General features: G+C 34.7%; 1 protein-coding gene across 3 annotated transcripts in view; it reads left to right on the forward strand.

The window, feature by feature from the left end:
• The window catches only part of LOC115234779 (broad-complex core protein-like), a 38,449-nt gene that overhangs the window by 20,109 nt on the left and 4,232 nt on the right, over positions 1 to 14,108 (forward strand). The window contains exon 6 of one of the 3 annotated variants that reach the window (XM_029806101.1): positions 617 to 1,301. The exons of 1 other annotated variant lie outside the window; for it this stretch is intronic. In XM_029806101.1, the coding sequence (XP_029661961.1) occupies positions 617 to 1,029 (413 nt within the window). In that variant the 3' untranslated portion in view covers positions 1,030 to 1,301. Of the gene's footprint in view, positions 1 to 616; positions 1,302 to 7,295; positions 9,061 to 14,108 lie in introns of those variants that run through there. One more of the 3 variants, XM_029806104.1, reaches the window with a different exon arrangement.

A 14,108-nucleotide genomic window follows, 5' to 3' on the forward strand; every position in this document is an offset into this window, starting at 1 on the left:
TTTTTTTGTCATTGCTATTGCTGTTATTCTCTTCCGAGAGAACCGAGTGAGCGAGTGGAAAAGTAGATAGAGAAACGAAAGTGAGACGCGAAATTTTTCCGAGTGTACGGATAGCTTGCTACTGATATGCGATTTGTCTCAATGTTTCTTCTATTCTTTCTTTAATTGTCGAAGATACCTTTGTACTCGCAGCGTCACAATTGAATTTTTAATCGATGGATTTAAAATAAAACGGAAAAGAGTGTAAAATTGATAAAGTGCTGCGAGAAAAATTCGTTTCCGTTTTAATTAATCTCGGTAAATATATATCTTATATATCTACCAAATGTACAGATAAAAAAATTATTTGCATTTAATACTTGTTTATAAGTAGGATCCTTTTAACATATAAAGTTTTATTAGCCGCATGGAATTTAAATGCAAAACGAGAAATGTCACGTTTGCGAATCGTAAGAGAATACTCGAGTACAAAAATCAATAATAATCGACAGCGCGGACAGAAAATCCAGGGCCCTCCGAGAGAGCGAAAGGCGGAGGGGTCCGGCTCGCGCGTATCCGGTACCCGGGCCCGCGATGCTCGGCCACGACGTAGCATGAACGTTTGTGTCTGATTTAGATTCACACACGGTGGTCATCGAACATCCGTCGCACTCGTGCAAACTCTGCGGTAAATCGTTTTGGAATCGGGACTCGATGTATAAACACATGAATATGCACAAGGGTACAACCCAGTGCCCGGTGTGCCACAAAGTGCTCAGCCGCACCACGCACATGAAGCGCCACTTGAAGAACCGCCACGGCTGGCACGGCGGCGTCGGGACGACGACGACGGCCGCGGCGGCGGCCGCGGGGTTGACCTCGGCAGGCGGCCTCGAGACGCCGGCGCCGATCTCCGTGTCGTCGACCGCCCAGGCGATCGCTCAGCAGAACGCCGGCAGTCCGTCGAGCATCGACGCGAACGCGACCTATACCACGATACGCATTAGGGAGAGCAGCGTGGAAAGAATCACCTCTAGTCCTATTCCTTAGTGCGAAGATGCCCTACCAAAGAAAGAATCCCGTCGACGCAAGGGAGGATAGACCGACGATCCTTATCGTTATCCGACTTTTTTACAGTCGGTTAATTGATCGCGTATTATTTTTTAAATGTGCTATATTTTATCTCTAAATATCTTGGTTCCATTGATCGTTGCGTTCGTCAATATTCTTTCGAAGAGAGATCGGTAATTCGTTGGATTTGGAAACGAACGAAAATAAATAATTATTCGATATTTATCGAATAAAAACTAAAGATTAAAAGAAGATATACATAATATATTTTTTATTACAAATAATGAATTCTTTTGAAATATCAGAATATTAAAATTGCTTTATTTAATAATTAAAAAAGATTAGTTTATATAAATTGAGAGACTTTTGCAAAATTAATCGTTTATAATTTATATATATATATATATATAATTTAATTTATATATAATATATACATGTATATATATTTATATATAATATATATTTATATAACTTATATAATTAATGTGTTAAAATATGTGATAAAATATCATGTTTTGACGTGTACTTTTAAACTTTAATGAAATCAATTTTTATGGCTCGCTCGAGATTCAGTTTAATAATGAGCGGTAATAATTATAGTTATAATCGATCAGACGATTGCAGAAAAATAATTACGATTGAATGAAATAGTAATAAGAAAGATATACTTGCATAACTTGTCGCAGTAGAACTCTCGCGAATAAGTCAGACAACGGAAAAAAGAGGAGACGAAGGAGACAGAAAGAAAAGATAGATTGTGTGAATAGAATTTCTATATTTTATATATTATTTTTACTTTTTTGGTTAATATTTAACAAACATAGATGCAATTTATATACATCAGAATCATTATTACATGAAAAAAAAAACTGATTTTTTGTGCAACAGTTTCCTATAAAAAGTTAAAATTTTCGTTCTTGTTTCTGGAGCAACGAGTCTGATAATAATTATTTACGGATAATTTATAATTATACTAATTGCAATTATAATAAAATAAATATCTGCTCGCTCATACACATCGAATATTATATTTATTAAATTAATTTTAATGAGCAGCTCACTTTTTCCGCGTTTCTCGAATTTAATCTTTATGTGGTACAATCGAATCGTATATTTTTCGAAGAAGAATATAATTACGAAAATGATAGCATTATACGATTATTTATTGTAACATTAATAATGTGTTATCAAACGTTGGGCCTATTCTACTCTAGTCGTCGACGAGGAACCTATATTATGCCTGTCTTAAATTTCACACCCTAGTCATTTGTACACATACATATATGTGTATGTATATGTATCTATATGTGTATAATGCACATGAGAAGAAACACGATATTTACACACACACACACACACACACACACACACACAAATATACGCATATATGCAAACACATTTTTGTAACCAAAGATGCGAAGGGAGAACAGAAATGATTTATTTTATCTAGTCAAATTTGAGTTCAGTACTTAATAGCGTAAGGAGGAATGTGCATTTTTTTCGTGCAATCGATACGTTTCAGCGATTGGTTCTATTCAGATCATCGATTTGAATGATCGATCGCTAAGGACTCATGATTTACGCGATCATGATAAAATTTCTTAAATTTAAATTAAATTAAATTTAATTTAATTTAAATTTTGAAAAAATGTCTTTTTGTAGAAATTAAACGGAAAAATTATCGATAAATTTAATTAAAGTAACAAAAGCAAAAAGATATATATAAAAATAAGTACAAATAGTAAATTTTTGCTTGTTTTCTTAGGAAAAGAAACTGAGTAATAATGCGAGTAATAAATAAATCAAAGAGCTAGACGCTGATATGCGTGCCATAAACAGAGAGAGAGAGAGAATATATACACAGTACAATTGTTTTTATAGTATTTACATAGTTCTTTGTAGCGGGTTGCTTTCCGTATTAATGGCTCGTAACGTAAACATGATTTGTTTATAACTCAAAGTTGGTTGAATAAGAGTGGTACTGTATAAGAAGGTCTGAATTTCATTTAGTCGTATTTGGTCGTTCACCGGAGCAACTCATTATCGAGAGCAAACTAAATACGATGAAAAATGTATTGTATAAGCACATAAAATACATATAACTATATATATAAAATGTATAGTATACGTAATATATGTATATCTAACGGCTCGTATTAATTTTGACATTATTACTTTGATACATATATATACGTACTATATATACATATTTACTTAATGAATTTTTTTATTATATAATATTTTCTCTCTTTATCTCTTTATTACACGTTTTACTTATAAAATATATATTATATTAAACAATAATATATACTTATATATACAAGTGAATTTTTATCATGGTCGATGTGAATAACGTGCCGAGATAGCATTCGATATATTCGTTCTGTGCCATTATTTTTTAATTGAACGTGTCAACGTATCGAAATTCGTGTTTTATGATGTCTTGACGATTGGCTGAGTATCTCGCTGAAATCGACGCGTTTAAATGTTTTTTTTTAGGATCTTTTCTTGGTCCTGGATCGCAAATCTTTATGATATTACGCATACTCACACGTGCGCTAGTTTTTAAGGACTCAGAGACTTGCCAAAAATATCTAATATATATAGTACACTAATTTCATTATACATGTATACATATAGTAAACGATATATATAGTACATTAATTTGATTTTAGTTTTATCCCGCGAATGTTAATATCATATTGTATTTCGTTTGGTTATTTTGTTATCGTTATTGTTTGTTTTATTTTTTTTTTATCAGTTCCGGTTTCGCGATATTATACAACGAACGGTGCAATGGATACATTTCGCTTCGTCATTATAGAATTGTCGATAGTCACGCCTGCGTATCTTTGCAATTTTTACGCGATAAAAGAATGTATGTAGCTATGTTCAATGATAGTATAATTTATTTATTTAAATATTACAATAAGCCCATAAGTTCGTGAATAAGTTAAAAGACTTAAAATTATTTGAAAAAGAAATAAATGTTTCTATTTTTTTTATTTTTATAAAAAAATATATAATGCAATTTTTATAAAAAGAGAGGGCTATTATTAAAATTATATAAATTATCAAACTAATTACACAAATAAAAAATAAATTATACTTATGAACTTGTACACACTTGCAGCAATCAATATAATTTTATACTATTCTCTAGAAGCGAAATTTAATAGAATATGATGCAATATACGTCCGCAAAGTGACTATCGACAAGTATAAGTGATTTTTCCATAAAGAGGCTATATTTTCCGTTTTAAAACGATTATACCTACCTGCATAATGATCTCTTTTTCGGGAATGATGTTTGTCGATGTATTAGAGTCGTGAGTATATGTATATCGCCAAATGAAGTGGGAATGTACAAATCGACGCTAGTTTACGAACTAGGGCGTAACTTAGTGCAATTACATCTAGTTCAATTGCTTGTGGATGAACTTTTTTCTTTTCGGAGCATTTTTTTTTTTTTTACGATTTGGTGCAATGAGATGAACGGGATAGACTTCATATTTTGTAATTGTCTAAGCTGGTTTAGAAAATTTTACTTACACATACGCACACACAACTATACAGAATATTTCCAGATGTATCGAATTACTTTTCAGCTATAGATTCTGAAAATAATTTAAAATTATTTTCCTTTAACAAATATTTTATTGAAAAAAAACGTGTACCCATAATTTGAAAATTTTTTTACATTTAAAACTTTTTATCGTAATTTATTGCCACCAAAAATAAATAATAAAGAAAAAAAGATAGAAAATTTAAAAAAATAAATTTTCATCCAAATATATCGTGTTGAAATTTATAATTTATAATTTACTGCAATATATAGAGTGAATTGCAATGAGATTTAATTAAACCAGTTTGTCATTGATTGCATAATTTGTTTTATATTATTCGATTAATAGAAGATTAATACGTCATATACATGAAGCACAAACTTGGGATGTTATTAATTTATGTTTTTTTACGTAAAAATCTTCTTTTATTTAAGTTATCCTTCGATATCACTTGTTTCGAGGAGCTATAAGATTTATATATATACACGTGTGTATATATAATATATATTCGCGTTTTATTTACATTCTTATATACAAACATACGCATACACATATGATGCGCGCATAAGTGTAATTAAATTAATTGAATGACGGTGTTTAGTCACATACACATACACGAACACGAAACATTATTTTATTACGAAAGAGAAAGCGAATGTGCACATTCCTCAAAAGCCACGAATGCGAAATAAGTACAAGATCGCCAATTAATATTACTCTAAATGAATTGATATTCCCTTAGTTGATTATTTATAAAAGAAGAAAGAGATGAGACATATATATGTATACATAAAGTATAAAAAAAAAAAAAAAATATATATATATATATATAATATATCATTACGTAATCCTATGTTTGGCTTATGCAGGCTAATAATGTAAGTGGACATATGTGTGAATAAAGTTGGAAAAAAATATCGATTCACATAAATAAGACTCTCTCCTCTTTCCTTCTCGAGAATATCATCCGGCTTGTGACATTCGGTTCATCGCTCGAGTCATCCTGTTAATTTTATTTATTTTTCTTTACCGAGCACAAATTGCACAAATTGCGCGAAATAATAATGATGACCGAATGGACCGCTTTGCGCTTTCATTCACGCAACACACACTTGTGTCGAAGAACGTGACACAATCAATTAGACAGATTGCAGCATTTGCACTTCGCGATATCTCCTAATCCACCTAATCCGCTACAAATACTGTAAATTGAAGCGAGTGCAATTACTTACATGTGAATTTATGCCGGCGCTTTATTTAAATAACGCATTGGCATAACAATCATGTCGATTTCATTGTCCTCACGATGTAACTATATAATCGTATTTTGTTACGATGTATATCTGCGATATGTATTATAATGTTAACTGTAATATGTTTTAGGCGATATTGGTGCACTTGTGACGTGTATGTTTTAAGCAGAATTGGGCAGAAAATACATAATTATTAATTATTACTGAATAATTAAATTAATGATTAGTGATTATGATGTTGAGTAATCATGACTAATAAATTAAGAAAATAATGTTAAAATTATTAATCAAAGAACATATGTGTATATTTTTCTTTGATACAAAAATTAAAAATTAAAAATTTTAGATTAATTGTATCATATAAAAACTTGATAATTCATCTAATTTCGATAAATTTGCTAAATTTTATTAGAGAGTAATCTTTTTCAAATGATTCAATTTTATGATTACTGATTCATAATTGCTTTAATTATAATTACTTTATGTTAATCAATTACACGAAAATAATCATAGAAATAATCTACCCAAAACTGCTTTCAAGGATAAGAGTCGTAAAAATTGATGAAAGATGCGATATCATGCATGACGGTCTAACTGTTGTACTGTATATAGTGACTGAATCCGTCGCTAATTTGATCGGCAGTATTAATTAAGCTCAATGAGAGCCGATCGAGGAGAGTAATTTACACATACGCAAACACTTCGAGGAGGATCATCAGTCGATCGCGTGCTCTTTCGGGGGCGTCCTACCCGGCGCCTGCTAACACATCGGCTAATACAGTGCACGTTGACCCCCCACATCGAATATGGATCATATGTGGACGATTAAACGCGCGTTCCTCGACACATTGGAGCAGATCGCGCGATCTTAACCCTTTACCTGCGTGGATAATTTTACCCGATTTCCCACGAGGCCAGCAAGTTGGAAAGAGCACAATAAAAATATTTATGCGTGGCTCTATTTAACGACAGGGGTAGCGAAATAAGTTGGAAACACTCTTACGTGATCGCTAAACATGATTGGCGATCTTTTCGTGTGATAAATTTTATAATAACTTTGCAAATTGAGTAACAATTAAATTTTAGAAATGATTCAGTGCTACGATGAATTTTATGATAGTGGTGGCTTATCAGATTTACCATCTAGAGTTGCGTGATAAAGGGTTGAAATTCGCGCTTCGAGATCTTTACACAATTCGTCACCAGAGTCTCACCAGTAATCGACTGACGATCCCCTCGCAATGAATGGCCTGTGTTAACGCGTCACCACCGTGTCTCCCTCCTCCCAACCTTCCCTCGTATTTCCGTTTACCCTTCCTGTTCTCCCATCCTTCACACCTGTATGTCCACCCTCCCTGACTGTGATTCCGTTGATAATTGATGATGAGGAATCGGCGGGTCACGTGGCTGTGTTAATGTGTTGCAGGGGGGGTGGGACGCAATCGGAAGCACGTTGGCGATACAACTGGTCAGGTGGTGATGCAAGGCCCGGGGCGTTTTCCGTGCCGGCTCTGCGGAAACGTTTACAGGCACCTTGCCTCGCTGACCCAGCACCTCGAAGTGCATCGCAACCAGACTACCTGCATCGTCTGCCACACCACTCTCAGTCGTAGAACCGACCTGCGGCGTCACATGCGTCTGAAACACCAAATACCCTGGCAAAAAACGATCCACAGGCAGCGCAGCCCGAAAAGCGAATTGGACTCGTAGATAGAACGCGCATCGCGCACACACTCTCTATCGAGATAATAGATATCGATCGTCGTGGAGATTATTGAACGCCGTATTGGCCCCGCGATATTTGCGTTTGCTATATGCGAGAGCTCGCTGTTGTCGATCGCGGCGGTGCCCCTCGTCACCTTAATACTACGCGTTCGAATTTCTCTTCCATGTTTTTTTTATAATCTTGCGCGAATAACTTGAATCTAAAGGATTTAAATTTTGCTTCATAAGAGATATATCCGCATTTTCTAATTTGAAATTAAAGATATTAATTTGTCTGTCTAAAAAGTAGCATAGGTACCTATATTTTTTTTTTTAATCAATTTCAAACTGATATGTTTTGAATTAATTAATGCTTCGAGAAGAGCATTATAAGTTCCAGGTATTTGACAATAGTGTTAAGATGACGATCGTCCAAGCCATTTGCCATTTTTCGATGAAGGGATGTAAGACGAGGCTCTCGCGAGTAAAAAACTTATACGCCCTTTTTCTTACTAGTTTTCTCTCGATGATAATTGATGCGTGTATATTGAACTTCAGAGAATACGTTCTCTCCAAGAAATACATTAATCGAGACATCGTTGATTTTTTTTTTCTTTTTTTTTTTTTGTGCTATCATTACTGTTGCTAAACCGTGTTATTTCTCAAGAAGTAGAAAAGGAAGCTTATTGTCAGACTCGACGGAATAAACACAATTGCATCTCATCTTTTTCTTCCCGAACAAATAAAAAGTATGTTATAAAGCATTTTTTTTACGTATATAATTTTACATTGTTCTCAACCGGAACTCAATTGTTGTTACGCGAGCGGACTGGTTCAATAAGAGTAACGATGTGATTATCTAAAAACATGCATATTTTAATTTATTCAAAGATCTCTAAGTCTGGCTAATACGATAGATTTCTATTCTGGAGTATTAAATATTTATATAATCATAATATATATATACATATTATACATCTTTGTTGCTGACGCATTTAGATGACGCGTTGAGATCCGTAGAATCGTCGGCGATTTGCAGATTCGTTACATTTAACGAGTATAAAAGCGGTGGGTGAATGAAATCGGAGAGCGAATCGAATCGAAATTAAAAATTCATGTCCTAAAATAGATACGAGAATGATATATTAAGATAAATACTTTTTGGCGATAGATCTGTTCGAGGAGCGAGTAAAAATAATTTAGCGAGCGATTCTCTTGTATTTATAATTCGATTTAATTTAAAGTTCATCGATTCCGCTCACTCGCCGTGGTGAAATTAAATAGAATGTATTTGACATAGGCGGCAATATTCGCATGAAGAAACTTCTTCGTTTTCGCAGAACATGGAGTTTATATTGCTGTATATTTCAGATACACTCTGTATTACTGATTTGCTGAGAGATAGTGAATAGTCGCGCTTTGATGTTTTGATTTTGCGAGAGAAATGATCGGGATGGAGTTGACGGTTCGTGTTTTTTTTTTTTTTTTTTTTTTTTTTTTTTTTTTTTTTTTTATAAATAAATTTTTTTGACTCGATATAATTATCAGCATGCGGTCCGTTTAGATGCGTTTCCGCAAGAAAATTGATGTCTAGCTTTGCCACGTACGCGTGTATTTATCTTCGCTAAGTGTGCAGTTAACGCAGTTAGCGATTGTGTTATATTAGCGAATTACGCTTTAGGCATGTTAAAAGGCGTGAATTAAGTGATACGTGTTTAAGGATCTGATTGTGAGTGTTGTATACGTCACCGATGAACGGAGGTGGCTCTATCGCGAGGCCTCGATCAGGATCTCGCACATTTTACAGGATCTTCCCTCGAGCGCAAAATGCGACTAAAGAGGTACCTTGTATGTGGAAGGATCAGGCACATAATGTTGCTATGCAAAAGCACAGTGGCAGTGGAATCCTCATACATGGAAGATTCTAGTATATAAAAGGATCAAAAATGCTTCTCTGAGGATTTTAATGCTAAAAAAAAACCCGCGTAAAAAGAAAAAAATTTCTCGCGCAGAAAAGGATCCCTTTGATACAGCGAAGTCTTGTATTTTCACGTAGAGCCTGGCTAGCTGTGGAGTCGCCTCTCCTCCGGTTTAATGAATCGGCGATCTTAAAGGATTCTAGTCATTATTGTACGAGACATTAGATTATCCAGATCTCTATCGCTAGTTCACACAGGAATCTATAACAAATCAAAGTTATTTTTTGATACTCCTCGATACACCCGGGAGCTCTCTCTCTCTCTCTCTCTCTCTTGCGGCCGCTATGTCCTCGCAGGACATCGCTCCGCAACGTTGTAATCCTCGCTCCGCAGCCACAACCCCTGACACGTTACACGGACTCTGTTTACACGTTTACCTGTGCCATGTGCCGAATTTCTTTACGAACGATTCTTGGACTCGGTGTACGCTTAGAAAATTTTATTCGATCGACGACGCGGTCTTTCGCATTATCCTGATCGATTCCGTCATTCTATTAATCCTAATTTTGCGTAATTTACGCAAAGCAAAAGATCACCTTCTCTATAATTAAAAATAAAAAAAAGAACGATTGTAAAGACAAGGTTTTCTGACAGGATAGCATTGAACGAGATAGTGTAGCTCTCGATAATGAAACTTTTAAGTGTACGTCGAGTCTCAGCTTCAGCTGTCGAGACAGCGCATAGACAGTGCCTTACACACAAATACCTGGTTTTACATTTTACGCATTGACTTCTTCAGATATTTACCATAGACGAGAATATATCTAGCGATGCAGAGCATCCGGAAAGTAGCCGTTAATTTTGTTACCGGCCTCGTGTAAACATTGTCTCTGTATAAAAGTGCGAAAGCAGTGTTTCTCAGTACCATGAAGAGTCTTATATTTCAATCTTATGCTTAAGCAAAAACAAATTAAGTGTTGAGGATATAGATTTAAAAACCAATATTTATCAAACTCGCTATATATTATCTATTATGATTTTTTCATTGCAGTTTTAAATTTTTAATTTAAATTGTAATTTATTTGTTACTTATTTTCATTATATAAACGATGTAGAATCCGTATTATAAGTTTATATTTTAATTATTCAACGTAATATGTAGGAAATATTCACAATATTAAAAATTGCGAAATATTTATTTATTTTTAAGCGAGATTCTACTTTTTTAATATGATATAATTCTACATATAATATATCTAACAATAAGAGATTAATATATAATTTAACGTTAGGGAAACGCTGATTTCGACCGTTTGCGAGCTGTGTCATATGTATCCAAAGACAGATCTGAATATAAGACGTCACCGTTACCGTTATCGTTGTTATTAAATAAGTAATCTACACATACACACGGGAGCGATTTCGCAAGCGGGGATACCTTATTTTAGCGAGCGCATTCAAGAGTGTTATGCAACAAGTAGTACAATAATCGCGAGTATGTATACGACGCATACGTGCGTACGTCCGCATTTCGTTTCATTTTCAAGAGTGACATCATCGCACTTTGCGCACCTGACTATTTACTCGTAGGCGTAAGTGATCGTAATTATCGTAATTATAGTTGTTGATAGCACGAGAATGTGCGCTACCGCGCGTCTATAGAACGAATGCCTCATTTTAACTCATTAAATGCCATTTAGATGCAGTTAATATCGCGTTTTTAACGTTTTTATCTGATACCTTTAGGGATTGCAAAACCGATGCCCGAGAAAAATATAGACTTATCCAGCAGCTATCGGTGCTACTTTTACATGCGAATAAATGCCAACGCCGCGAAAATACAGCGAAAGACTGGAACCTTTGAATTGTAAGACGATGAAAAATGTCCTGAATCACGTAACGAATTGTCTGAACGAATTGTCAAGAATTGTATTGTAATATGTCCAGGCAGATTATTAATCGTTGGAAATATTGTAATTAAAGTGACCGCCCAGTCTGTTTGTCAATAGAATAAGCGTATAAAAACAGGACTAATTTTTGCGCGAATTTAGAAAAATTTTCTCGTATAAAGATAATATTTCTTGCGCGATAATTTTCTACTTGTCTGTGTATTACATATTTTTTTACTAGCTCCTGCAATTCAATTAAATGATCAGCCAAATCCGAGTTCATCCGAGATGAGAAGGGTTTAGAGCAAACAATACAGATAAAACGATGTTGTAATTTCCGCGATAATGGTTGGCGCTTAATGGGTTAATATAATGTCACCGCCGTGAAAGTAAAGAGGTACCTTGTATGTGGAAGGATCAGGCACATAATGTTGCTATGCAAAAGCACAGTGGCAGTGGAATCCTCATACATGGAAGATTCTAGTATATAAAAGGATCAAAAATGCTTCTCTGAGGATTTTAATGCTAAAAAAAAACCCGCGTAAAAAGAAAAAAATTTCTCGCGCAGAAAAGGATCCCTTTGATACAGCGAAGTCTTGTATTTTCACGTAGAGCCTGGCTAGCTGTGGAGTCGCCTCTCCTCCGGTTTAATGAATCGGCGATCTTAAAGGATTCTAGTCATTATTGTACGAGACATTAGATTATCCAGATCTCTATCGCTAGTTCACACAGGAATCTATAACAAATCAAAGTTATTTTTTGATACTCCTCGATACACCCGGGAGCTCTCTCTCTCTCTCTCTCTCTCTTGCGGCCGCTATGTCCTCGCAGGACATCGCTCCGCAACGTTGTAATCCTCGCTCCGCAGCCACAACCCCTGACACGTTACACGGACTCTGTTTACACGTTTACCTGTGCCATGTGCCGAATTTCTTTACGAACGATTCTTGGACTCGGTGTACGCTTAGAAAATTTTATTCGATCGACGACGCGGTCTTTCGCATTATCCTGATCGATTCCGTCATTCTATTAATCCTAATTTTGCGTAATTTACGCAAAGCAAGATCACCTTCTCTATAATTAAAAATAAAAAAATGAACGATTGTAAAGACAAGGTTTTCTGACAGGATAGCATTGAACGAGATAGTGTAGCTCTCGATAATGAAACTTTTAAGTGTACGTTGAGTCTCAGCTTCAGCTGTCGAGACAGCGCATAGACAGTGCCTTACACACAAATACCTGGTTTTACATTTTACGCATTGACTTCTTCAGATATTTACCATAGACGAGAATATATCTAGCGATGCAGAGCATCCGGAAAGTAGCCGTTAATTTTGTTACCGGCCTCGTGTAAACATTGTCTCTGTATGAAAGTGCGAAAGCAGTGTTTCTCAGTACCATGAAGAGTCTTATATTTCAATCTTATGCTTAAGCAAAAACAAATTAAGTGTTGAGGATATAGATTTAAAAACCAATATTTATCAAACTCGCTATATATTATCTATTATGATTTTTTCATTGCAGTTTTAAATTTTTAATTTAAATTGTAATTTATTTGTTACTTATTTTCATTATATAAACGATGTAGAATCCGTATTATAAGTTTATATTTTAATTATTCAACGTAATATGTAGGAAATATTCACAATATTAAAAATTGCGAAATATTTATTTATTTTTAAGCGAGATTCTACTTTTTTAATATGATATAATTCTACACATAATATATCTAACAATAAGAGATTAATATATAATTTAACGTTAGGGAAACGCTGATTTCGACCGTTTGCGAGCTGTGTCATATGTATCCAAAGACAGATCTGAATATAAGACGTCACCGTTACCGTTATCGTTGTTATTAAATAAGTAATCTACACATACACACGGGAGCGATTTCGCAAGCGGGGATACCTTATTTTAGCGAGCGCATTCAAGAGTGTTATGCAACAAGTAGTACAATAATCGCGAGTATGTATACGACGCATACGTGCGTACGTCCGCATTTCGTTTCATTTTCAAGAGTGACATCATCGCACTTTGCGCACCTGACTATTTACTCGTAGGCGTAAGTGATCGTAATTATCGTAATTATAGTTGTTGATAGCACGAGAATGTGCGCTACCGCGCGTCTATAGAACGAATGCCTCATTTTAACTCATTAAATGCCATTTAGATGCAGTTAATATCGCGTTTTTAACGTTTTTATCTGATACCTTTAGGGATTGCAAAACCGATGCCCGAGAAAAATATAGACTTATCCAGCAGCTATCGGTGCTACTTTTACATGCGAATAAATGCCAACGCCGCGAAAATACAGCGAAAGACTGGAACCTTTGAATTGTAAGACGATGAAAAATGTCCTGAATCACGTAACGAATTGTCTGAACGAATTGTCAAGAATTGTATTGTAATATGTCCAGGCAGATTATTAATCGTTGGAAATATTGTAATTAAAGTGACCGCCCAGTCTGTTTGTCAATAGAATAAGCGTATAAAAACAGGACTAATTTTTGCGCGAATTTAGAAAAATTTTCTCGTATAAAGATAATATTTCTTGCGCGATAATTTTCTACTTGTCTGTGTATTACATATTTTTTTACTAGCTCCTGCAATTCAATTAAATGATCAGCCAAATCCGAGTTCATCCGAGATGAGAAGGGTTTAGAGCAAACAATACAGATAAAACGATGTTGTAATTTCCGCGATAATGGTTGGCGCTTAATGGGT

The sequence above is a fragment of the Formica exsecta genome, unplaced genomic scaffold (genome assembly GCF_003651465.1).
Source record: "Formica exsecta isolate Colony F162 unplaced genomic scaffold, ASM365146v1 scaffold207, whole genome shotgun sequence".
Lineage (NCBI taxonomy): Eukaryota > Metazoa > Arthropoda > Insecta > Hymenoptera > Formicidae > Formica > Formica exsecta.